The sequence below is a fragment of the Aspergillus fischeri genome, genomic scaffold, assembly GCF_000149645.3.
Source record: "Aspergillus fischeri NRRL 181 1099437636265 genomic scaffold, whole genome shotgun sequence".
In the NCBI taxonomy this organism is placed as follows: domain Eukaryota; kingdom Fungi; phylum Ascomycota; class Eurotiomycetes; order Eurotiales; family Aspergillaceae; genus Aspergillus; species Aspergillus fischeri.
Window position 1 is genome coordinate 1075457 of NW_001509761.1, and position 26163 is coordinate 1101619.

The window sequence follows — 26163 nt, forward strand, 5'->3', positions numbered from 1 at the left end:
ATCTGAACTTGCCGTACGACAGCCAACAAAGAAACGATCATTCTCAGTGGCAAATACTGAGATAAAGACTGAGGAAGAAGATATCATTACTTCTGCAATACAGGAGTATGATGAAATTCTGGCTTCTGTTGGTGTTCGTACGAGGAACCAGGGTCCCATAAAACAGGAAGACCTTGACCGTATTGCAGAGTTTGGGCGATAAGGTTGGGTAGTGGGCAGCTGTCAGTTTATTCACACAAGTATTACTGTTATTTTGAGTGTTATTATGTATTTAGGAATAGGAGTTACATTACTACTAAGTCCTCTATAATCGTACAATGGTATTATTTATTATATATATCTATAGTACTAATCACACTATATAGTTTTTTACCCTCGTACGATAGTGTTCTACATTATATACTATAGATACATATAACTATAAAGAGTATTCTACAAGACGGCAAGCGGGGCGCCAGATCCGGCTCCCATTGCACCGCTTTCCTGCCGTCCACCACCGCCTGCCTGTCGCCGCCATCACCCTTCCCCTCCCGGTGTAGCGCCTTCCCTGGCCGTTTTTACCGCCCTCCGCTAGTTGCCCGACATCTACTGTGGTATAAAAGACCTCCCTCCCCTCGCCTAGATGATGCCATCTATCTCAACAATACCTTTGACCACCTCTTTCATATAACCCAAATTCAGTGGGTTGACGATAAAAATACATGTGACCAATATGCACTGTTTCTCCAAGTACTCCGAAGGCTGCAAGGCATTATATTATAAAGTTTTTGTACCAAAAGAACCCACATCCTATTCCCTGTTCACCCGCCTAACCTGTAGGCCATGACCCAGGTATACTTGGCTCGACTTCACTCGTATCATCCATATATTTCCAATCATAGCCACGGGGAGGAAAGCGAAAGGCTCTGTCCAAATAAAACGCAGCCATTGCTTTGAGAAGGGGATAGTATTTATAGTGGTTGGATTTCCACTCCAGCTCTTCAAGATCAGCATCTGCAGATGCAATGGCGGCTACCATTTCGAGATATCGGTGCAATTTGTTGTAAAGCAGAATATTTTTCGAGCTCCCCTTGTAGTAGGTGTGGTCAAAGAAGTTGGCATGGTAAGCACCGTCAAAGAATTCAGCGTCTGCGAGAATCCGAGTACCAAAGCCTTGATTCTCTTCGTCCAGATGAATTGCGTTGAAGAGGGAAGACCGGAGTATATGGAGTACCTCTCTGTACGATATCGTCTTCAGAAGCAATGGATTTGCCGGTAGAGCTCCAGATGCCCTGGGTTTGATCCCGTGCGCGTTCTCCGAGAATTGAAAGTCGTCAAGAACCCCGAAGATGTCATTGAAGTGCTGATGGAGTTTCCGCTTCTCGAATTTCTGTTCGCGCGCCAGAAGTTCTGTCACCCAAAACTTTTTGCTGCGCTCAATCTTCTTATCTGTCGCCAAGACTTGTTTTGGATTGATTCCACAATTTTTCAGAGAATTGATCCAAATATCGAAGTTCCCAGTGAATCTGGCAACGTCAGTCGGTGTGCCATAGAATTCTGAAGCCGCGAACAAGTCAGCACCATGCTGAATGAGCAATTCAATTCGTTTTATCTGATTGACGCGATCATCTTCATTATAAATTGGCCCTCGATCCTTCCAAGTTGGGGACACATCGGCTAAAATCTCCGCCAAGTCCACATGGAACGGTTCGGATTTTGATCTTGGATGTCGAGGCTGAAGAGAGGCGATAGCAGCATGAAGACAGGTAAGTCCGTCCCATTGCGGGAAACGCCCGTTCGCAGAAACTGACAGGCTTGCCCCGTTTTTCAGGTGCCATTGAAAAACGTCAAGGCTGGCCTTGGCATTCGAGGACATAAAGAAGAGAGCGGTGCGACCAAAGCAGTCTTGATCATCCAGGATTGGTAAGAATTCAGTCGCCATTGACCTCCATGGAAAATCAGTGCTTGATTGACAAGCCTGGCAGAAGGTGTGCCAAAGGTTTTGACCAGTAAAGTCAGGTGTCCAAGGATCAATTTGGCCTTTCTCCATCAACAAACGTAAAATTTCCCAATCTTTTTTATCGAGTGGACCTCCTCGAAGGTAACACACATATTGCAAAGCATTTCTGTTTTGTAAACGTCTCTTAGTATTATAGGAAAGCGATTGCAGACTTAGGAAAATTACCTTCCATCATCATCAACAATCTGAGTATTTACTCCAAGGTCAAGGAAGTAACGGACCAGTTCAAGATGGCTGTTCCCAGCTGCCTTCAAGACAAAGAATCATGTTAGCCTACTTTTTGATAGAATCCAAGGTTAGATATTCTCACCATAGCAATTAATGAATGCCCATACTTGTCTGCACTGTTCGGCGAAGCTTTTCTCTCTTCAAATGTTTTCCTCACTGTTCCGACTTCGCCACAACAGACATTAAGAAATATCCCCTCGTATCTTGGGACGATTTGCACTGTTGCTAGGTTCTGCGACAGGTTCAGTCCTCCAGTCGTACTTGCATATAGCCTTGCTATAAACGCTTTGCAGATGAACGGCCAAGGAGCAAATCTGAATTTTATCTCTGCGTATGAGTTTTCTTGCCTTTTGCTGGAATCACTTGCTGTATTCTTCTTCCTCAGAATTGATACTGACAGCATTCCCCAAAAAAGATTGAAGTGTTGGCTTCTGATCTGGTAGACCTCGTGGTGTGTGCGCTGCCTCAAGGAACGTTGAGATATACCATAGTCACTTTGGTTGAAATCGGGTTGACTGCTTTGTGCTCCCAAACTTTCATCGGTCTCGAATCGACAGTAACAAGAGCTACCAGGAAGATCTTTTCGTCGGATAATACCCTGAGAGTTCGCGGGCGAAGTTAAATCAATGGCTCAATCAGTATCCAGTCAGCAACTGGTAGGGACGGCACAAGTTCATGGCCCAAGTATTAGTATAACTTACATATTCCCTCAAGTGAGCCCATATCATCTTTCCATTTGGACTTTGCAACAATCTCAATCACTGCATCTTCCCTCCTTATTTCATCCAGCCTTCTTTCCATATTGGAAAGAATCAAAGATTGCTGACAAGAAGTTTGACTGCAGCTAAAACTTAGAGTCAAGCGCACAAAGTAGAGGCAGGTGTACCTACAGTTGTGAAACAAGCAGAGCGAGAGACAGATCATTTATTGTCTCCCTAAGAGATGCCCTTGCCACTGAGAGTTGTTCCTCCAAAGCAGTGCGTTTGAACGTATCTTTGATTTTTCGCAACCTCCCGTTGGCCCCGCTTGCCTCGACGTTCTGTATAATATCTTTGACTCTTTCTAATGAGGGTCTGCTGCGTTCCAAACATGCGATTACATCATGATCTCTAGGCTCTTGGATAGCCAACTTCCTGATAGCCGTGAGAAGTCGTTCAATATTCCCGAGGCTGTCCGAGATTTCTGTGGAAATGGAAGAAAGGTCATGGATGCGTCGCCAATAACGCTGTGCAGATTTTGTGACCTCCAGTAACTCAAGCGCCAGTGAACAAGCGCCAAAAGCTCCCGCAACAATCCCAAATACTTCTGCCATAGTATTTCCTTAGTAAGTCAGGAAGGATGAAGCTCAGATATAAACGAGAAATCACTGTCGTTCGTGATGATGTAGTCAGGAGCCAACTCTCGAGTGAAGGATCATTTTCGTGGCCGGCTATGCTCTTATAGTTACACTCGTACACAGCCTCCACTTTGGACATGTCTAATAATATTATGTAATGCCTCTGAAACATCATTAGGACAGTGTCCAGATCGAAGACCCCTTAAATGCGCAGCCACCAGCCCAACATGAGGTGGTATCCAATAAAACCCTCATCTTAAGCGCTTTCTCAGAGCACTAGGCAGCGCCACGTCATCCCTCCTAGGGAAAGGCCTAGCTTATGTGCACCCCTGAGTAGGAAAATATTTACATGCGCATGTTGGAAAGCTCCGTGCGGGAGAAGAAGATGGTTTTGGCCATCCTGAGGACAGGGACCCCAGGCGGACCAACAGGGGTGGATATTAAAGATGTAGGGGCAACGAGCTCCAGACATAACCGAGGTGTTCGCTGCTACGGCAAGCGGACAAGCAGAGCCTCTGGCAAACCTAGGCCCTCAACTGCAGCCATTTTTGGCAGTTGACTTGTGGCCTACTTCTTAAAGGGAATGTCCCTAGCTGGGTATTAGGCAAACAGGATGGTTGTCCACCATATGTGGTTTCAAGACAGAGATGCCAAAGAAGGCGCTTTTGGTCCATTACCAGAGTATCGTCCAGCTCGAGAGGCTCCGCCATTACAAGAGGCCAGGGGGAGGCCTAGTTTTATGTGTGCCGTCCAATGGGAGTTTTCAGCTGCATTAGGCTCATTCTCAGAGGGGCCAGGATCGTTAGGAGTTGTGGACATGGTGATAGCTTGGTGATACTTGGTGATACAGTAGGAGAGTTCGTACGAGAAGTTGATAGTGATATGGAATGTGAAAAAACGAGGAGAATCATGAATAAAAGAGAAGAACAGAGAGCAGAAGGGGGAAGGGGGTTAAGGGTCTTCATATATTCTAAGAGATTTTCATTAACGAGGTCATCACGATGTCGTGAAGAATCGCACAGAATCTAAAGACATTCACTGCTAAGAGAGACTTAATATAGATAATAAACTATCTCCTCTTTCCGTACGAATAGAATAAAGACTCCTTTATATATACTGAGACTGTCTCAACAGTGAATGTCTTCTTTCGTACGAACAGAACAAAGACTTCTTTATAACTACTAAGACTATTAATTATCTTGTATGAATCTCATTACCTCATTTTCACTCTACTATATCAATTCACAAGCCTGATAACCCTCCCCCTCCGTACGAATATCATAAGATCGTCTCTTTAGTGATGATGACGAAGTCACAAAGATGAAGAAGTTCACCATACAAACAATGATGCCGATGACCCTGTGATTATTAAGGACAATGTTAAAGAAGATCCCCGTACGAATAACAATGCTGATGACCTTGATGACCTAATTGATGAGGAGGATGTCGAAGAAATTAAATGTTCTACTAATAATTATTGTTTCGTACGAAATCAAATTTTATTGCCGGCAGAAAACCATGAAAGTCTGCATATCCTAAAGTCCTAAAGTCGTTATTTCAGTTTTGTCCCAATGGCTTGCCGTAAGGGTTTCCGTTCGGCGAATCGGAAGATTGTAAAACACTAGTACTAAGTGTTTTTTTCCTTTTCTGATGACAGGGTGATACTCCTCCTCCATCAGCTGCTGCAGATGCATGGCTTGTTGTATAAATGATGGCACCACGACTATTAAGTAAATTAAAATTGCTGCGCTTAAGGATCCGAAGATGGGCTAGAGTATGAATGGAATATATGTATAGATAGGTACGCGTGAACGGTTCGCTCAAATCACTAGACCGAATGAAAACACAGATAGCTCCACCGGACCACCATTGAGCAGTTATATTCAGACAGTACTTAACAAAAGCGCTTTGTTGATAAGTCTATAAGTGTCCTTTGACTCCTTTCCTACGATGTATTTAATATAAAAAGCTCAGTTATCCTAGTGGTTCGCTTGTTCTCTTGCCCACGCCTGCGCGTCCTTCACAGTGATTTTGAACCTAACTCTACATGAGGTGAGATATCACCCCTAAGTGAACTACCGCCACTAATTGTACCTAGAATAATGGGTCAGATAACCTGGGCTTGTCTCCGCTGCAAGGCGTCAGAACAACGCGATTGGAAGCCTACTTATGTTCGATCGGCTGCAAATATGGAAACATTCCTTTCGTACTTGATCCGCTCTAAACGCAGTATTCACATCCACACTGTCTGTGCTGGTTGCTGTGATGAAAAGGGGATCGTGACAGAGGCTGAGCAAATGACCCTGATCACTGAATCTGCTGGCCAGCTCGACGGGCCAAAGTCAAGAATGCCATGGAAATGTCGCCGGTGGGAATTGTGCTGTACTTTTGTGGAATGCAAAAAGATCATGGAGGCTGATAACGTCAGACTTCATATATGGTCTGCTAATAGCGTATCATATTAAAGGCCTTGCTGCATATGTGTTAACCCTAATGATCTGAGAAAGAGAACTGAAGGTGTGAAGGCAGGAAATGAGACGATTCTAGTTCTTTTCTAGTTCTTTTTCGCTTGTGAATACAATTCAGTCCAATTATACACACACTACTAGAGCAAATGATGTGCGTCTAAATATAGTCAATGGCACGCAGTTAACTTCAAACCTATGTCACCATCTTGCATCCTATTTCCCAAGCTGCCTCCCTTTCTTCACAGAAGCTAACCATCCCAGAAATCGTATTCCAAAGTTATTAAGTTTCCAAACGCTTCATGGAAGGCAGCCGATGCGTATGAGGGGCTTTAGTATTTCCTATTCGTTATCATTCAGTCGCCCACAAGAACTACCGGTACAAGCTACTTGGCTGAAAAGAAAATCCAAGATCATTTAGACAAACAATATAACATACGAATACCAAGCACAACATCTGGCACCACCCACGCTCATGATTCCAACGATCGCTTCTTTCCCCGAGGAGGCTTATAGCAGTGGACATCTTCAAGATGACATGCGAGTTCCGTCAAGGACCCATATCCCTGTGTACATGCGGGGTGCCGGCAATGAAACTCGCCGGACAGATCCCGGTGGCTAAGGTGAGAATGAACATGGTCGTACCACGTGCTCATATCCAGATATTGCTCCATCTGTTGAATTGGCCCTAGGCTCGTGTTGCCCAGACAGAAAGGGCAGTAGCCAGGTTTGACTGGGCAATTTCGGAATATAATCGGATCGCAACGAAGTAGTTCGCCAGGTCTGCTGAGATGATCCTGACAATACTAACGCCATTCATTCTGACTGTTGAACCACAGGTCGCACTCGTAGCAGAACTCCGCAAAATCATCAACGCTCATTTGACGAAGCTTCTTACGGTAGCAACGATAGAGATGAAGCCATTGACGATGGGCATAAAATCTAACAGGTCAGCGCAGGTGGTGCATACGGAGATGAAATACTTACCTATCTATTGGTTCACCACATACGCATCTGCCATTGACTGGTTGTAGACCCGATCGATAGGCAACCGGATGGTACTGGCTGCAGATTGCTTCCAGTGCCTTCATAGCATCCAGCCTGGCTGAGCTTTGTATAGTTGACCTAGTTGGCAAAACCTAAGCGAGGAGGTCCCGCTCTGGCACAGCTCGTCGGCGGTAGTGGAAGAGAGTTTGTTTATAGACGCTTCCTGTTTGAGTACCCTGTTGGACCTCCCTTTGTCATTTAAGTTCCTCAAGATACAGCTTATCCTTTTAGCTCTGGACTCGACGTCGTTACAGGTGAATCTCATGTGCTATTTCCTGGTTGTCGGCCTTCGCAAGTTGGGAGCTAAGGAGTGCGAATTCTGTGTTAAGTGCCATAATGTCTTCTCGTTCCTGGAATTCAAATTCCGCCTTTACAGGTAGAGATTGCCACAGATTTGGGTTACGGTGTATGCCCATGCTATGTCGATTTTGAATATGCTCATGACGGGACGCAATATTCAAGTAGGTTGCGGGCCCATCCACTTCGCACACAGGATGCGCGTATGACCGGCCAAAAGTGCGTGCTTTATTGTGAGAGGCATGCTTCATCCAAGCTATCTGGGAGTATTTCTTATCTAAGAAACATGAGTGGCTCAGACGGCAGTACTGGATTAGAGTATTTCCTACTGGCTTCCATCAGGGCCCATCAACGACACGCACGGGCAGTAATATTCTGTTCATACCTGCTCTGATACCCAAGGGCAGCAAACTCTTTTCCAAACGCATTGGCACCTCTTGCCCTACTAGTGGAGGTTTCACAATTCAGCTTGCTGAACGGCCTAAACACCAGAGTATCCAAACGATCTTTTTGGAAATGGATCCGGGAGATAACGTGGTTTCTTTGTGACTCCAAATCGCTGAGCTTTATGGAGTCCAGTTCCTCAAGGATCTCAATATATAATTTATAATGGCGGAAAGCACGGTCAGCAGAAAACAATGGAAGTATGAAGAGAATTAAGTTAAAAAAGAGTGGGACTTCCTCTTTGTATATCTCGTAGAAAGCATGTACTGGAGGTTCCCATTTTTTCATTCTCCAGTACCCCTTTACGAACTCCCGAGCATAGGTCAACACCAACATCGGAATACCATCAACCAGCTCTATGGTGAGGATAAAATGCTGTGCGCCATGAGTCTTATAAGCCTTTGGTCAAATACAGATAGCTGGATACGGACCTTGTAGCATGCAGCCATGGCACTGGCTTGGAGATTCGCGTCATTGTCGTCCCTGCTGTCCTTCTGCCGGGCAATAGATCGGCGAGCTGTTAACTCATGCACCTCTCCAGTTCGAGCGGACAAAAAGCAATAAAGTAGTATCAATGCAGTAAGTTGTACTCTACTCCGGTCAGGATACTGGCCGCGGTATTCCTTAAAGTCCCGACACCAGAGCTGTGTTAGAAGGATGGTCAAATCATTTGGAGAGAGTCCATCTCTGGACATCTCAGCATCTGGAAGATTAAGTTTGGTCTTCAAGTCCGATATGATGTACTTTGAGATTTATTAGTATACAGACTATATCAGGCTCAAAAATCCATACCTCCTTCATGGTATTTAACATGTTCTTTGGGACAGAGAAGTCCCTCAGCCGAGCAAGAGCTGTTTCGAAGTCCCGGCGTAAATTCTCCACGGTCTCTGTTGTAGGCTTTTCCTCGATCCGACCTGTTGTGTTTCTTGCGTAAAATTCCAAAAACCCTTTGTAGGTTTTGATATCTGGGGGAGAGCGGGCAGCGGGGTGCAGCTCAAGGAATCTGAGAGGATGAGATGCGAGCCTTCCGTAGATTCAAAAGACTTACTGGTCAAAAATCTTCACACTCCGCTCATACTTTTCGGCCGTTCGTGGAAGAACGGCTCGTTTGATCTCTTTATCATCGTGATCATCAAGGTTGATCACGCACGTAAAGTTTGCAACTGGCTTGTGTGGCATACTGTCCGATCAGTTTCAAGTTATGGATGAAGGTGTAGGAGTAAGACGGACACATCATGGGTTTAAACAATTTCTCTCTCACACAGGGGCGCTATTGTGTGCTTTTGTCAAAATACAGCTTCTTGGTAGTCGAGTGTAAAATATTCAGGTACCTGAATTTCACCTGAAGGCCGCCGGAACGTGCGCGGCAAAGCGGCGAGGGAACAGACGCTGGGGTGGGTGAGCACCGACATATACATGCTGTTGTATGTTTTTGATGCTTTTTGTCAATTCAGTACTGAAATCTTCTGATGGAGACAAACGAACTCAGTACCGAGGCAATTCATACATCTTATTGAAAGTCTTCCCACGGCCCCCTCCCGCTGTCTGTGTGTCTCATCTTTTGACGAGTCAATTTCGTGCTATACACATATCGGTCAGGCTTAGAGTCAACTGCCCATTAGTCCGAGCCGAAGTCATGATGGAGTCTCTGGAATAGCTGTCTGGTAGTGTTGAGAAGTGCTCTGTAAGAGTTAAAAGTAACAGAAGCAGTGAAATGACTGGAGATCTTAAAATGTTGTGGCTTTGTTAGCTGGCATGTTGATGAGTCTGTTTCATTTTTTGCTCTATGACCTTACTATTTGCCCAGGTATCTTCAAGACCCTGCGGGTCAGCAATTCACACCCAGGAAGAGGCGAGTAATGCTAGAATATCCTCATCGCGTTTTTTCTCCGCATGAGAGATGGGTATGCGCTCATAGATATCCACCGAATCCGGCCTTGCACCATGAGATATGAGACCAGCGACTCCGTCGTACGCAAAAACAGCCGGCGCATCATACTGAAGCATAAATAGATAGATACATCATGTAGCAAGAATATGAAAGTTTACTGACTGGCAACACGTGCACAGCGGCGGCCGTAAGGCCGACGCCAACGCAACTCGTATGTATATATAAACCACCACTGCGTTCATACCAACCCATGATAGAAATGATTATCCCCTTACATCTCACCAACCACTAGGTATCTTGAATTGATACTTCATATTTGGATAGACTAGATACTAGGCTATCTAGTGAGATTAATACTTTTTAGAGAAATCCTAGAAATTAGTGATTACTAAGCAAAACAGTTTCTAGCGGTTTAACCGCTGACCCCCTGGATCCGACCCTGACCCGCCCCTAACCCGTAGCGATTTCTCAATTAAGGAACCGAATCGAACCGCTGCGAGTTCGGTGAGGGTTGGATTTGAGTTAAGCGGTTCGGTTATGCAACTCTACTGCCCGGACATTTGTTGCTTCGGGCTGTTCAGGGCCACCTCTACTCAACTCGCACCGTCTCCTCGTGAGTCCTGCACTGTTTGGCCGGATGACATGTTTTTGTATACTGCATTAATGCCTTAAACCACTCGCCCTGTTCTGTGCTATGTATCTTCCAGCATCTTCATGATCAACTGGTTTTTGTTGAACCAGTCCCACAGCTGCGCTCCCGCGAGATCTATCTCCATGTCCATGTCCTCCAAGGCTGGGTGGGACAACGCCGTATGACCTGGAGAGACACCGGAAGTGCTGGTCGCCATGCCGGGGTCTCCCATAAAGGAACCGAGCCCGAGACCTGTCGAGGTCGTGTTGGTGAAGGACTCACAGGCATAGGGCTGCTCAGCAGCCATCGACCACGATATCCCCGTTTGCGCACCATCCGCCCGGGATTTGACTTCGACGTATGTGGCTGCAACGTCATATAACGCTTTGAAGAGGCGCCGTTGCCTGTCGCATGTGCTCTGTGCGCCGACGCTCGATGTAGACTCGAGCGTCTCGACAAGACTTTTCATGTGGGCTAGGTCGGAGGCCTCGGATATCTCGATGGTGTGGCAGAATAGGATGATATAGGGAACAAATAGACTCTGAGTCATAGTCCTGCATTTTCTCTCCAATGTCAGATTATCATTGGTCTGGCCCAGATGGCAGAACGGAAGGGGGAATCATCGAGAGCGAACCAATTTATGTATGCTTCGAGGAACACCGTCTTCCCTTGCGCCTTGTTAATCACCTCGACGCATCGGTCGTGTTCCCGGAGCGTCTCTCGGGCGGCATCGATGCATTCTTGACAGAATGCGGACGTAGATGGCTTCTCCGGCGCAATGCTTCGATAGATGAGCGTCAGCATGGACAAGCCGATGACGCGATCGGACCGTCGTGCTATTTCGTGGAAATCTTGTCCCAGCACTTGCCCATTGCTCGCTTCATAATGGTCCTACGTCCGATTCAGACCAGTCAGCCCGCTGGCACTGTATCCAGGGGTGTGATAGGGAGGAGACAACTCCTTGCTCGTGGGTAGGGAGGTAGAGAGCTAGTAGACGAACTTACGTGAAAATCTTGCGCATGTTGCATGGCCGCTTTCAGCTCTGCTGCTAACGCCCGGGCACGAGACGTCCGAATATGCAGTGGTTGCATAAGGGCGCCGGGGCTGTAGATGTCGTCGTAGATTCGACCCTGGATACTGGCTATTTTGATCCAACCGGGGGCTAGTTCGGCCAAGAACGAACCGCTGGGACCACGCTGCCTCCCAGGGCGGGCCAAAGTGATGTCCTGATCTCGGAAGGTCGATGAGCGTCCAAGGCGTAGCGACAGCATCTTCTCAGTTATGTAAACGGTCCAGAACAAGGACCTCTTCTGAGCCTTAACTCCGGAATGGTCTGTGCCGGCAGGCACGTTGTGTTGCAGGCCCAGAGCTTGGATCATGTGGGAGGCTGAATTGATAAAATGCCAAGCGGCAGATGGCTTGTTCTTCTCAAGGCAATAAATCGACTAGTAGAGCGGACAACTAGTTAGAGCGGGCTTTATTGATTGGTTCTCGCAGACTGCTTACCGCCATAGCCATCGCGTATGCGAAATCCATGTTGGTTGGCTGATGGAAGCGAAGATTGGCAAGGACGGTCTCAAGATTGGCCTCGCATATGACAGCCTGAGCGTAGTAGTCTTGCTTCGTTTCTCCGTCGACAACTTTGGAGCATTCGCAGAATAGCCTATGCAGACCGTAATGAACGATTATCAAGTCGGCTTCGGTGGCAGGACCCGGCGATGCGACTTTGAAGAAGTAGTCATTGAACTGGGAGGGCTGGATAAATCCCCCCAGCCATAGCGTGGCTACCTGCGGGCACTCCCGGGCCATTCGCAAGCACATGAATACCTTCTCAACCGGCGGCAAAGGGAGGTTGCGAGTTGTCGAGCTAGGCGGAATCGCCTTGGCAAGAGGATAAAGCCTATGGAGCGGGTCAGACCGTTGTTTCCCCGAATGCACCGCAGCCTGGAGGCCATCCAACACGGCTCCCATCTCGTGCGCGACCTCCGCGTTGGTCGTGTTGTGGATGGCGTTCTGCAGGAAACGACTTGCAAAGACAGCGTGAGCGAACAGCGACGATTCGCCTTCGTACTCCGCTTTGGAGGAGTGATCGTGCGCTTCACGGACATCCTCGCTGGTAGGATGATCAGACAGAGACCATTGGTCTGGCGTGGCCCCGAGTAAGGAGCAATATGGTGTTGGCCCGAACGACGAGGACGAGCTGGGCTCCTGTTGGTTGATGTCGATAGGGTTTTGTGCAAAGTCGAGAGATTCAGAGGCTGCCTTCTTCATCGGCCCGTGAGTCATCTGGCTCATCCTCTGGCTGAGCTCGTCAATTTTTCTCGATATTGCATCCAACTTGGAATCACTGGATGGATCTTAGCCAAGTGTTCGCCCGGGATCTTGTGATAGTGACTTACTATGTATGTGAGACCATAACCCTCTGCCGTCTTTCTCTTGGCTTGGGGCCGGTTGCGTATGAACACTGTGCCCTAGCTTTGACACAGTGAGAACACGGGTTCTCCCGGTCGCATTTCACCTGAACAAAAAGCAGAAGTTAGACCCCATTGCTCATGGAGGCTTCCCATGGCTGGATAGTTGACTCGTCTTCACCTTGCGCTGGCGGCATCGATGACACTAATTTGGAGAAGCGGATCAGCTACAGGATAGAACTTCACATCCGGTGGGTACAACAGGCAACCCACTGCTAATTTCTCAGTCGTGGAAGAATTCTGTTCTTCGTTTTCCTCCGCGAGTGAGAACGAGACATCTGCTGCTTCCCCTCCAATGGCTGATTGGATGGCTGGCGGTTCCCATTGACGCACAGTCGCCTGGTCCGTAGACGGCGTGTGTCGGTCGGCGTCCATTTGTTCTCCTTGGCTTCCGAAGAACTCACAAGCGAGCGAGGCTTACATCTATTAGGGTCCGCTCGATGGAACGTTCCAAGAAGAGAATGAGATGATGGCGTCGAACGGACTGTAGAAAGGGGGGACTTGGCGCTCGGGCTGGGACGCTTCGGAGACTCGGAGGCTCCGCCCTCCGCCCTTCGCTCTATATGCTACAGACATGGTAACCTCCGCACCCCGGGGCATAGTACTGCGAAGATGTAGCCAGAACGGGTTTCCCTTATCTCTCATTCTCTCTATATATTCTTCGTCCTCCATCAGATTGACTTTGCTCGGTCGTTCACTCCTTTCTCATACAACAGTTCCCATCACGGCGCAAATAAGATGACAGTTCCGTTGGACCACCGAGAGAACGAGAAAGCTGCCGGAATAACCAACGATGCTTACATCCCGATCAAATCTAACACGGACGAGGACGAATATGTCGAGAAGAAGAAAGGTCCGAATGGCTTCCTGGTTAGTTTGGCTGAAGGACCGGTCTTTGCGACGGGAATAGTGGCTGATGAGCAGGGACGATCTCTCGCAGAGAGTTTTCACCTTTGGCGATTCTAAACTCTACCTTCTCGAATGCATTGCCTTCATAGCGGCTATTGCATCTGGTGTAGCTCTCGCCATGGTCAACCTGGTCATGGGACAGTTCTTGACACTGCTGAGCGATTTTACCTTCTCGGACATGGACTCAATACCAGCCAATTTTATGTCCGCTGTGCGGACGTCTGCGTAAGAACGTTTTCTGCCTTTTTGGTTTCTCGACGATACTAATGTAATTATAGTCTCTACTTCATATACATTGGTGTCGTCCGTCTCGTGGCGACCTACCTCTACGCCTCTCTCTTCACCTACGTCGCATACCATCTAACCCGCAACGTCCGACGAAGCTACCTACGTGCTGCATTCAGCCAGGAAATCAGCTACTACGACCAGGGCGCCACCGGCTCTATATCTCAACAAGCAACCACAAACGGCAACCTTATCCAATCTGGGATTGCTGAGAAACTCGGTATTGTCATCCAAGCCGTCTCCACCTTCGTGGCGGCTTTGGTGATCGCGTTCGTCACACAATGGAAGCTGACGTTAATCCTGATTTTTATGGTGCCAACTCTGCTTATAGTACTTGGAACGGCTGGTGGAATTGACGCCAGGATTGAGACCAAGATCTTGCAGATTCATGCCCAAGCCGGTAGCTATGCCGAGAGTGTCCTCGGGGGCTTTCGGGCAGTTCAGGCCTTCAGCCTTCGACCCAGAGTGATAGCCAAATTTGACTCTTACCTGCAGGAGGCATATTCTCAGGGGATGAGAAAGAACAAATTGTATGGTATCGTGTTTGGAGGGCAGTATTTCGTGGTCCACGCTGGCATGGGACTTGCCTTCTGGCAGGGCATCGCCATGCTCGACCGTGGTGAGATTGCCGACTTAGGAACAGTCTTTGTGTCAGTATCGCTTTCTCGAGAGCCGGAGATCTGATAACCAGGTCTTTGTGGAGATATCAGGACTAACGACAGGACAGTGTTCTCTTCTCCATCATTATGGCCGCGACCACGGTCATGCAAATAGCACCGCACATGGTCGCCTTCAGCCGCGCGGCAACCGCAGCGTCGGAGCTGTTCGCTCTCATCGATAGGAACTCTGAGATCAATCCGTTTGACGAATCGGGTGCCAAACCGGAAAACCCTGCCGGCTCCATTGATTTGCACGGCGTCGGCTTCAGATATCCTACGCGTCCAGATGTCGCCGTACTGGAAGACTTTACCCTGCATATCCCTGCCGGAAAGGTCACCGCGTTGGTGGTGAGTAATCGCTAAATCGTATCTGCGGTTGAAACCCTTAATTAATCATGTGATAAAGGGGCCATCTGGGTCAGGAAAGAGCACCATTATCGGATTGCTGGAACGGTGGTATTCCCCTTGTTCAGGCAGCATCTCCTTCGACGGCAAGGACATCAGTCACCTCAACCTCAAGTGGCTGCGGACGAACGTCCGTCTAGTTCAACAGGCAAGATAGAGACACCCAAAGCACTCAGTGTGCCACAAATCCTGTAGGGCAAGCTATTTATCTAACCTGTGCAGTACAGGAACCGGTGCTATTCAACGCCAGTGTGTTTGAGAATATCGCCAATGGCCTCGTCGGTACCCCATGGGAGACCGCGTCGCATGAAGACCAAATGAAGCTCGTTCAGGAGGCTGCGAAACTCGCCTTTGCGCACGAGTTCATCGAGAACCTGCCGCAAGGATACCACACGCGCATCGGTGAGAGAGGTGGTCTGCTTTCAGGTGGACAGAGGCAGCGTATTGCCATCGCTCGCAGCGTTATTTCGGAGCCTAAAATCCTCCTCCTCGACGAGGCGACCAGCGCGCTCGACCCACATGCCGAGGCTACCGTCCAGAAGGCACTCGACCGTGCCATGCAGAAGCGGACGACCATCGTGGTCGCCCACAAACTCGCGACAATCCGCAAGGCAGATAACATCGTGGTCATGTCCCAAGGCAAGATCATGGAGCAGGGGACGCACGAAGAGCTGGCGCGCAAGAACGGTATCTACGCCTCTCTTGTCAAGGCCCAGGATATTGCGCCAGCGAACTTGGAACAGAATCATGGTTCTGGGGGTACGAGCACGTCTGACGAGGGTCCAGAAAAGGAAGATGATCAGTCTGTTGCCAGGGCCCGAACGGCCGAGGCGCAACAGCTTGCGGCACTACAGGACCGGGAAGATCACAGCTTGTACGAGAAGACGGGCATTATCCATAATATTTGGAATCTTTTGAGAGGGATGCCTGAGCTCTGGATTTGGTTCGCGGTCACAATGGCCACGTGCATCGGAGGAGGTGAGTATCTCCAGAGCTGAAGAATTATGGCAGGCCCGTACATGACAAACTTACTCACTACGATGTCACTCGCAGCTGCCGTCAACCCTGGGCAAGCCCTCTTACTCGGCAATATCATGAGCGTCTTTACTTCTCCCAACATGGTCGCTCGCGGCAACTTCATCGCGCTAATGTTCTTTGTCATGTCGCTCGGTATTCTTCTCATATACTTCATCATGGGCTGGTCAACCAATACAATCGCACAAGTGAGGGCTTTCGCGCCTGTGTCACCCCCTAATTCATACCACGATACTGACCGCAAGCGTGATACCGTATAGACTCTCAGCAGGAAGCTGCGACGGGAAATCTTAGACGCCTTCCTCCGACAGGACCTGCGGTTCTTCGATCGGCCTGAGAACACGGTGGGCGCGCTCACCAGCCGACTCGATTCATATCCACAGGCCATTTTAGAGTTGATGGGGTTCACCGTCGCCATTATTCTCATGTCAGCGATCAACATTGTCGCGTCGAGCGTCCTCGCCGTTGCTGTCTCGTGGAAACTGGGACTGATCGGCGTCTTCGTCGGCCTGCCGCCCATTATGATAGGCGGTTATGCACGTGTCCGACTTGAGACTAAGATGGACGATGAAATGGGACAGAGGTTGTCAGCGAGTGCGTCGGTAGCGTCGGAGACGGTCATGGCGATCCGCACCGTCGCGTCGCTCGCAATCGAAAACACTGTGCTAAAGAAGTACGCCGATGAGCTCGACCGAGCGATCATCCAGGCGAGCGGGCCGATGTTCCATATGATGATCTGGTTCTCTCTCACGCAGTCCGTGGAGTACTTTGTGCTGGCTTTGGGGTTCTGGTAAGTCTTCCCTTCCCCTTTTCGGTGTTGCGAAGGAGACATGTTGAAGCGACCCGACCTACCCAGCTAATTGACTGATCGATTATGGAAACAGGTGGGGATCAAAGCTGATCAACGATGGGGAAATTACTTTGTATCAGTTCGTAGTGTCTTTCATGGGCGTTTATTTCTCCGGTCAGGCCACCGCGTTGGCTTTTAGTTTCGCGAGCAGTGAGTCCGGAAAGCCGGTGGATGGGCCGCCGTGATTTGGTTATTGACAGCTCCCAGGCTTTACTAAGGCGAACCAAGCCGCCAACTACTATTTTTGGCTCGATAGGCTGGATGGGACCATCCGTGAGATGGACAGCAACCGCACAGAAGGACCCAAGGATGGCTGCCGCTCCTACGATTTGCAAGATGTGCAGTTCGCGTACCCCCTGGCGCCGGAAAACCGAGTTCTCAAGGGAGTGTCTCTGTCGGTATGTTCATACTGGCTCGGAAGGAGACTGCTCGTTGACCCTGCTCTCTGGGGTTGAGGGAGATCAGTGCAAACTGTAGTCACTAACTGAACTCTTCTCCATTCTAGATCCAGAGAGGCGACTTTGTAGGCTTTGTTGGTGCTTCAGGCTGCGGGAAAAGCACCATGATATCGCTCCTCGAACGCTTCTACGACCCAACTAACGGCACCATCACCATCGACTCATCTGCGCCTTTATCCTCTCTCAACCCACTCCTATACCGCAGGCACGTGGCCCTGGTGCAGCAAGAGCCGACCCTCTTCCCAGGCACGATCCGCGAAAACATCTCACAGGGGATGCCAGGTCTCTCAGCCACGGAAACAGCGTCAGACGACGCACTGGAGGAGGCATGCCGGGCCGCCAACGCATGGGACTTCGTCTCCTCGCTGCCGGAGGGACTCGACACGCAATGCGGGACAACGAGCGGTAGCCAACTCCTTTCAGGGGGCCAGCGGCAGCGCATTGCCATTGCCAGGGCGCTGGTGCGTAATCCCCGCGTGCTTTTGCTCGATGAGGCGACCAGCGCGCTGGATACCGAGTCGGAAAAGCTTGTTCAAGGTGCTCTGGCGGAGGCGGCCTCATCTGAAGCAAGGATTACTGTTGCCGTGGCGCATCGTCTCTCAACGGTGCGTGATGCCAACTGCATATTTGTATTTGATGCAGGGAGTATCGTTGAGGTTGGGTCGCATGACGAGCTGCTTGCGAAGGGGGGGTTGTATGCTCGGATGTGCGAGGCTCAGGCGCTGGATGGCACTGGATGATCTTTTCCTCCTCCCGGGGGCTTCGAATGCTTTTATGGGAGCTGGTAATGATGCTCCAACCCGTCACTACCAATTTTGTTCTGTATGCGAAGGAGATCAACCACACTGTTTAATCAAGCCGTTATCCTTGTGCTAGACAATGAGATGCCGAAGGCTTGTCTTCTTTATCAGCGTGCTGTTGTTTTTCCAATCGGTTGACGATAAGCGGCTATAAGCATTCCCCAGCTGCGCTTTTTTATTTTGAGATATTGACTATTGCTCCTGTTGTGAATCGAGGCTCGATCAAGTTGACAATAGAGCTTCGCATACGGAAATTAATCCGTATCTGATGTTCAATAATGAGAATGCTCTGCCTGCGTAGTGACACGGAGGCCCAAATGGACGACAAGGACGCGCTGGTCGGGGACGAGATCCCTCCATGCGCATGCTGTCCATCGACCTTGAGCATTCGCCAAGTGTGCATCGCGAACATAATATCCGCTTCTAGAATTTCCATGCTCAGGGCGAGGCGAGGCTTTCAGACGTAATATTACAAAGTAATAGCTTAATTAGTAATCTAGAGTGTAGCAGGCAAGGGCTAGCATGTCCAACCCGTGCTCGTACTGATGTCTTGAAGCCCAAGGAATGTTCGGAACTTGCCGAGATTGGGCTCATCGACGATGAAACAAACATTATGCAGGGGATTAACAGAGACATGATTCGTTCCATGCGCTCGTAAATAGACGCCATGTCCAACCGAAGCACGATCGAGCAGGTCCTTGTCCATAGTTATGACATCTTGGTATCCCTCCCACACTAGTAGCATAGGCCGTTTGGGTTATAGTCTGAGGGCATGTTTCAGTAAACATTAAACATAGCTGACAACTGCGTTTTTGGGCTCCTGTCGGACACACCATCGCTAGTCCGTTCCTTGCTGTGGAACCACCTGAGGCTACAGATACATGAGCACTCAGGTGATGTCTCACCTACACGCCATAGCTTTTCTGCAGGCCAATTATGGTCTGCCCGACTCGCTAAAATTTGCAGCATGTCCTCCTTTAATGGCTGGATGTTACTTATGATCTACATTAAATCAAGTTTAATACATAATGTATTAGCCGAATTTAGGATAGCTTGGTTTATGTAGATATATACCCACCTATATACTAGAAACCTCTTAATAACGTAATCCACGGGTGAGGCGCGGATACGGGTGAACCACGGATTTCTGCGGATTTTCCCCTCTCCTAATATATTTTTGAAGCTTTTCAACCATCAACGCCATTAAAATTAGACTATCTAGTATATGAATGTATGACTATTTATTAGGATAACTCCTTCTATTATGTCCAATATTCCAGCACCCACTACAGCGTGGTGAAGCTCGCTGCTGAAGTCCAGATGTAGTCTTATCAACCTGCCCTTCAATCTGCCCTTCAGCAAGTGTATCAAGCTGCTGAATATGATCATAACCTTCCTGTACAGATATAAAGAGATCATTTCCTAGAACCGCACGCCTCCTTGCCTTCTTCTTCATTTTCCACTCATTCTGAGCCCATAGAACCTTGATTTCTCGCTGAAGAAGAAGGTTGGTATTCATTGCCATCTGCGCGGCCTTTTCAAGGTGTTGGATATGAGAAATTGGACTACTAGAAAGAGTCCTTTTCTTTTGAAGACTTTTCTGTAGGCTGCGGAACTTGTGGTTAAGTTGATGAGAATTCTGAGGTGTTTGAAAAGCAGAAGATATTAACCCTTCAACCTTAATAAGAGGTGGTGTTGGCGTACGAAGTTAAAAGGTGATTTTTGCAAGCACCTGGTCTTTATCAAGTGGTTTAAGACCAGATCCTGCAAAGCCATTCCATATATTCTTCTGAGTAAAGACTGCTTCACGTGCAGAAGGATATAGGTATAGAAAATCCTCTTTATCAATGTGGTTGTTTCCAGCCACCATCATGTCTTCAACTAATTTTCTATATGCGCGTTTGAGTGGCCCAAAAACACCAACATCCAGTGGTTGAAGAAGATGAGATGTATGTGGAGGCATATAAAGAGAGATAATTGCATTCTCCTTGCAGAAATGGTCAAATTTAGCATTTAGATGACTTGAATGACCATTAAGAATAAGTAACTGTTTCGCGCCGGTTGAATGTAGTTTAGAAAAAGGGTCAAAAACTTGCTTCAACCACTTAAGGCCTATCACATCTGTTGTCCAGCCATTAGGACTGTTTGTAAGCTTCTAATCTGGAGGAAGATTGGCCTCTTGATACTAAGGAGCCTGGTGTTCTTTTCCTTTTAAGATGATGACTGGTGGTATATGAATCCCCTTAGAGCTCATACATTTAATAATTGTGACCTATTCCTGGTTCCCTTGGATAACTCTCTGAGGTCTTTCACTGTGTTCCACTGTAGTAATAACCTTTAATGCTGTACAGAGTCCCATTGTAAAGCTAGTTTTATCAAAGTTCTAAATATCATCTTAATGTATACCATGTTCTTGAATTGCTGCATGTACAGTTTCAAACCATGGTTTTATAACCTTTGGATCTTCCTGCTTTGCCCTCACATATGTAATCTTCTGATTATATCTTGAACGTAGTTCAGGACGGCGTTTAGTAAAGGAATAGGACTAGTTGATACCAAGAACTGCAGTAGGGTCCTATGTACATTCCTGAAGTAAAATTTGCGCCATTTCACGCAGAAAGTCAGACTGAATTAAAAATCCTTATTTATCTGCATCTAGCAGTTGCTTAACAAGAGTTTCTTCTTCAATTGAAGATAATCTGAGGTTATTTGCGCGTGTTTCTGACCGTGGTTTGACGCCAGTAAGCCGCTCACGAAGGGTGGATTCAGCTACATTATATAGCTTTGCAGCTTTCAATATTGATTTGACTTTCTTATCTTTCCATGCAGTAATAGCCATTTGAATATAAGCTTCCTTGGATAAAGGCATTTTGTATGGGAATAACAAAAAAACAACGCGTTGAAGAATACTGCTTAGGTAGCGGCGAAAATCTGCAGAAATCCGCGGTTCACCCGTATCCGCGCCTCACCCGTGGATTATGTTATGTGGACATTGAGGCATTGTATTGTAGCCATTGTTAGTATAAACCTTACATCTTTTAAGTATGACGCTGTGAAAGATAGCATAGAAGTAGTATCTGATAAATGCCAGAAATATGTTCGTCACCCTGTGAGTACATGAAGCTTTGATTGATATCACTTCCCAATGATTATTATATATCACTTGAAATAATAAGTCTCCAGACTATTGTACTAATGAACAGTACATCAACAATTTCGACTAGACTGGCTGTGGGGTGGATATGGGTTAATCCACATGGGGTTCAACCCAACCCATATGGGTTTAGGGAAACCCATGACATTAGTTATCCACCTCCTAATCCATGTAGGTTGGATTGTGGGTAATCACTTTTACCTATAATTAGTATATAATTTTAAACTATACTACTTTTAGTAGGTGGAACAATCTCCTATTAAGAGAATATTATAGATAAACTATAAAACCTATATACCCACTAAATTCTGCTAGTCACATGTACCTAAATAGTTTATCCACACTATGGGTTGGATCAGGGCCAACCCTTATCCAACCCATAGCGTGGATTGGGTGGGTTGGGTGTGGATCTGTGGATTGGGTAAGCCAGTCTAATTTCGACAATCAAAGTGAATCCGAGGCAGGTGCGCCATCCAGCTTGAAATACCCCGGCTGCAACGTCTGATAGATCCCCTTGGGATCATACTTGGCAGCAATGCTCTGCAGCTTGGCCTTGTTTGTAGTCCCGTAACCCGCAATGACATCCTGATACTGACTCGCGTAGTTCATGTAGACATAGTCACGGAACACGCCATCCTTTTTCGCTTTGGCGGTGACTGTATCCCAGAAATCCTTAGCCCATGCAACTATCTTCTCGTCGTCATCAGCATTCTCCCACCAGGTCGACATCAGCAGTAGATGAAATGGACCCTCTGAGGCGTCCAGACCCAGTGCGTTACCTCCATTCCGCGTCATGTTCTTAAGCATGGGGATGGTAATGCCCTGGTTGACGAGGGAAGGATTAATACCCTGAATGCCCAAAACCTGCGGAAGAACGGAGTAAAAGTACTCGGTAACCCAGTTCGCAAAGTCCTCGTCCAAGTGAACGGTTAACGTCCAGTACATCTCCCGCAGGCCGTCGGGATTGACCTCCTGAACGACGTCACAATACTCCACCAAAGTCCTGACCGCTGTGGTATCCTGGATTGCGGGAATAGCACGGTAGGGAGCGAAAATGGCCGGCTCGCTGACGTTCTTGACATATGTGATCTCGGCCGCAGCGACGTTCTGTCCCTGGGTATGGACGAACGCGACCCAGTGCTGCGCGTTGCCGTCATCGGAGGCGCCGTTCACCACGCTGACGAAGGCGCTGATCACCTTGCTGAACTGATCTTCAGCAAAGACTCGGGTTCCGCCTCGCATTTCAGGGCTCGGAATGGTATAGAGGTTGAACTTGGTGACGATCCCGAAGTTATTCCCACCGCCCCGGAGAGCCCAGTAGAGGTCAGGATAAGAGTCTGCACTAGCTATGACGATGGCACCGCTCGCAGTAACGACCTCCTCTCGGTAAGCTTCTGAACAAAACGTGCAATACATGGCTTTCATACCTCGAAGCTCTCGACGTTATCGCAAGCCCAACCATAAAGATTGGAGTAGTACGAGATCCCACCTCCGGTCGTAAGCCCTCCAACACCGATCGTGGAAACCCGGCCGCCGATGGCAGCAAGGCCATAGGGCTCTAAGGCCGAGTATACCTGGACCCAGACATTGCCGGGACCGACTGACACAACAGACCTATTGTCATTTAGAGTGATGGCGTTCATATCTTTCAGCAAGACAGTAATCCCTCCCCGTATACTCGATGCACCCGCAAAGGCACCATGGCCACCGCTCTTGATGGCAAAAGGACAGCCGGTATACCTTGCGAGAAGGACAAGGATAGAAACATCAGTGTTTACCGATGGCTTAAAGATGCAGTAAGGACGAACTTCTTCCTGCTGGACCGACCAGTACGATCCTGTGGCATTAGAGTACGCGGTGGTATTCTGCGCGAATGCTCTACTTGGGCCGTACAGAAAGCTCAGGGCACCGCACTGTAAAACGTCAGTCCTTCATATGTATATCCTGACTCCATAAATCGAAGTGATCCTTACTGCAGCGCGACAGGCGGACTGAGACTCGGTTGACAGAGACTGCAGTGAACCCAGGGCAGGAATCGTAGAGACATCCACCCCCAGATTATAAAGCGCGGCGTTCACGTTGAAATTGTCTGGTTCAAAGACACTGAGCGATGCCTTGCCTGTCTGTACGAGAGCAATGGCGCATATGGCGCTTAAGAAAACCGAAAATCGCAACATGCTGCACCACAAACCCTGAAGAATGAGGAAGGGGGTTGAGAAGGAAAGGGAAAGTCGGTGTCCCTGACGAGGGTACATATGATCTAATTCCCTTGTCGAATATGAGTTTGACACGCGGAAGTTCTGACACTAATGCACGCCATACATACGACGAAAACCCCTACCCTATGAGCATTGATAATGCGAAGCTAGTGCTTACCAGAGTGCTACATCACTCTGATATGTTGCATAAAGCATTCCCATCATTGCCGAGTGGAAAGAGTATCTTGCGCATGGTACATACCGGCAATTCCCAGGAAACTCCCGGGCTGGATGTTAAATATAGATTTAATTTTGTGAAACTTGCTTGATCACCAATCTATACTACAGCATTGATGTGAACATACCTTACAGTTGTTATGGAAACCAATGTATCAGCTCTCCGCGATTTCGCGAGGCTTTCATTCTTGTGACATTCCGGATCTATACAATTTATTATATTGGGCGGTCGACCAAGAGCCTGTCATCCATAACCACTCCGGCCCGTGCATGGGTCTAGTTACCGAGAGACTGAGACAGAGGAACTGGCATATACCCGACTGGAGCACACGTTGCTGTGAGAATGCAGACTTTTAGCGTGGGTGCTGATTAGGGCCTCATCATGCAGTTCTATTAGCACCCGAAAATGAATCATTTCTCGGACCTGGTCGGTAAATGCTTTGAATCGGAATCCGATGACACTGCCGGCATCAGGATCTGCAGCGGCTGTTGCCAGAAAGCTTGTCTTTAGCTGTTGCCCCTACAGACCGAGACGGAAGCATGGTTGTCGCCACACGCTTGCTCTGGTGCGCATTAATGGCACAGGAAGCACTGCTAACCCACAGTTGCCTCAGGTGTACTCGGGGAGCAGTTTAAGCAGGGGCAGGAACACTCCGGGATATCTGGTGAAACTGTGACAAGAGACCAAGGTCACGTCTGTAGTTTTTCAGGTATGTGAACGACGTTAGGTGATGGCCAAAGGAGGCAACTCGTGCTTCTCTATAAATCGAGGCATAACAAGGATGGTAACGTGTAAACGAAGGAAGATTACTGCGAGAATCAGTGAGTCCAATAGGTATGCGGGGCAGGTCAGCCACCCTGTCGACAGAATTATCTAAGGACGTGTTTAGTGCAGAGTAAGATCCAACAAGTCCGTTAGATCCATCATCGGTCCAGGGATTAATAGAGTCCAGTCCTTAATGAACGCCTTCCCACCAATCACATGATCTTGCGGCACTTGCTATTGCCCCTCCTGGACTACATATGCAAGTGCGTATACGGTTGCCAGTATTGGATGCTTGACGAGCATTCCCATTGCGGGGAGCTTGATCACGGCCACTGAGGGGGAAGGAGGGGCTTCTGGGGTGTCATCCTGCTCACTGGGCTGAGTTATATGGCATCTTTTGCGTGCTTTCTTTGGGTATGTGTGCAGGTCAAGGGTTGAGATGTAAGACAATTTGGTAGCGGCGCAGCAGATACTCGATTATGTTGGTAAATGACAGAAGAAATTGGCCTCAATCAACTATGAATGCTCCTTGAGGAACGTGACCAGTAACTCAGCGAGCTGTTCCGGCTGATCCTCCGGAGAAAAGTGCCCGCAATCCTCAATAATCTCCAATTGTGACCCGGGAATAGCTTCATGCAATTTATGCGCCCAATCAGGAACCTGCCACCCGTCATTCGCCCCCCAAATCAGCTTAACAGGCAATTTCCCCAGCTCACCCAACCGGTCGGCAATCTCCAACGTATGCTTGGGGTTATAGAACCGGACCTGATGCTGGTAGAGACTCGCCTGCCCGACGGGCCCAGAAATATACCCGAGGAAGGTATCGAGAGTCGAACTCTCGAACTGCTCACGTTTGTGCACAGCAGACAGCAACCAATCCCGGTAATGTTCGCGATGTTTCTCTTCTGGCGCCCGAATCAGGGCCTCTAGACGGTCCTCCATCTGCTTCTTCGTTCTGGCAGACGGATAACTGTCGAAACTGACCACATCCACAAGCGTCAGGGAACGAATCCTCTGCGGCGAGAAAATGGCAAAGCGCTGCGCGATTCCGCCGCCAATATCATGAGCTACGACATGGGCTGATTCCAGACCCCAGTGCGCCAGCAAGTCCTCCAGAATTGGCACTTGGCCCGAAATCGAGGTATCGATGGATGGATCCCAGGGACGTTCGGAAAGCCCGTAGCCAAGCCAGTCAAATACGTAAACTCTGTAGTTGGCACTTGTTAGATGAGGCAGGACGTTTCGCCAGATGAGGGAGCTGGATGGCGTCCCGTGGAGTAAGACGACTGGTTCTGCGGTTTGTTCTCCGTAGATGCCATAGGCGATTCGCATGCCGTGGATGAGTACGTTTTCTGTGACTAAAGGTTGCATATTCACTACCCAAGTTTTGGAATGATTGATAATGACTACACCGATGAAAGACATAGGATGCACGTTTCCTGTTTATATGACTGGTGAGGATGATGATGTCATTTATCGCATAACTTGCTAATCCCTGTCCATCCAATGGGCAATTATATAATCTGTAAAGGTTTAGTATTACTTGACAGTTCTGTATTCATACAATTAACTAGTAAATATAATAGTATATACTTGTC

General features: G+C 48.2%; 5 protein-coding genes across 5 annotated transcripts, besides 2 other annotated features; 1 reads left to right on the top strand and 4 right to left on the bottom strand.

The window, feature by feature from the left end:
- Positions 1–808: 808 nt before the first annotated feature.
- On the bottom strand, positions 809–1921 carry NFIA_004260 (Ankyrin repeat protein; the record flags this gene model as incomplete). Its single annotated transcript, XM_001258966.1, has 1 exon — positions 809–1921. One exon carries the CDS (start codon positions 1919–1921, stop codon positions 809–811), a length of 1113 nt encoding a protein of 370 aa, XP_001258967.1.
- A 2460-nt stretch (positions 1922–4381) lies between these two features.
- Positions 4382–4410: a microsatellite.
- Positions 4411–10399: 5989 nt separating this feature from the next.
- Positions 10400–13184, bottom strand: NFIA_004270 (putative C6 transcription factor; the record flags this gene model as incomplete). Its single annotated transcript, XM_001258967.1, has 5 exons — positions 10400–10892; positions 10973–11229; positions 11343–11783; positions 11845–12685; positions 12931–13184. The coding sequence occupies 5 exons, from the start codon at positions 13182–13184 to the stop codon at positions 10400–10402; spliced, it is 2286 nt and encodes a 761-aa protein (XP_001258968.1).
- A 363-nt stretch (positions 13185–13547) lies between these two features.
- On the top strand, positions 13548–18150 carry NFIA_004280 (ABC transporter ATP-binding protein; the record flags this gene model as incomplete). Its single annotated transcript, XM_001258968.1, has 11 exons — positions 13548–13679; positions 13720–13943; positions 13997–14653; positions 14731–15010; positions 15069–15215; positions 15295–16045; positions 16121–16290; positions 16363–16892; positions 16987–17102; positions 17160–17350; positions 17458–18150. 11 exons carry the CDS (start codon positions 13548–13550, stop codon positions 18148–18150), a joined length of 3891 nt encoding a protein of 1296 aa, XP_001258969.1.
- Positions 18151–19531: 1381 nt separating this feature from the next.
- Positions 19532–21079: a mobile genetic element.
- Positions 21080–21808: 729 nt separating this feature from the next.
- NFIA_004290 (FAD-binding oxidoreductase) lies at positions 21809–23541 on the bottom strand (the record flags this gene model as incomplete). The annotated part of the gene is made up of 3 exons (XM_001258969.1): positions 21809–22741; positions 22792–23277; positions 23338–23541. The coding sequence occupies 3 exons, from the start codon at positions 23539–23541 to the stop codon at positions 21809–21811; spliced, it is 1623 nt and encodes a 540-aa protein (XP_001258970.1).
- Positions 23542–25081: 1540 nt separating this feature from the next.
- NFIA_004300 (alpha/beta fold hydrolase) lies at positions 25082–25897 on the bottom strand (the record flags this gene model as incomplete). The annotated part of the gene is made up of 1 exon (XM_001258970.1): positions 25082–25897. The coding sequence occupies one exon, from the start codon at positions 25895–25897 to the stop codon at positions 25082–25084; it is 816 nt and encodes a 271-aa protein (XP_001258971.1).
- Between the last annotated feature and the right edge of the window lie 266 nt (positions 25898–26163).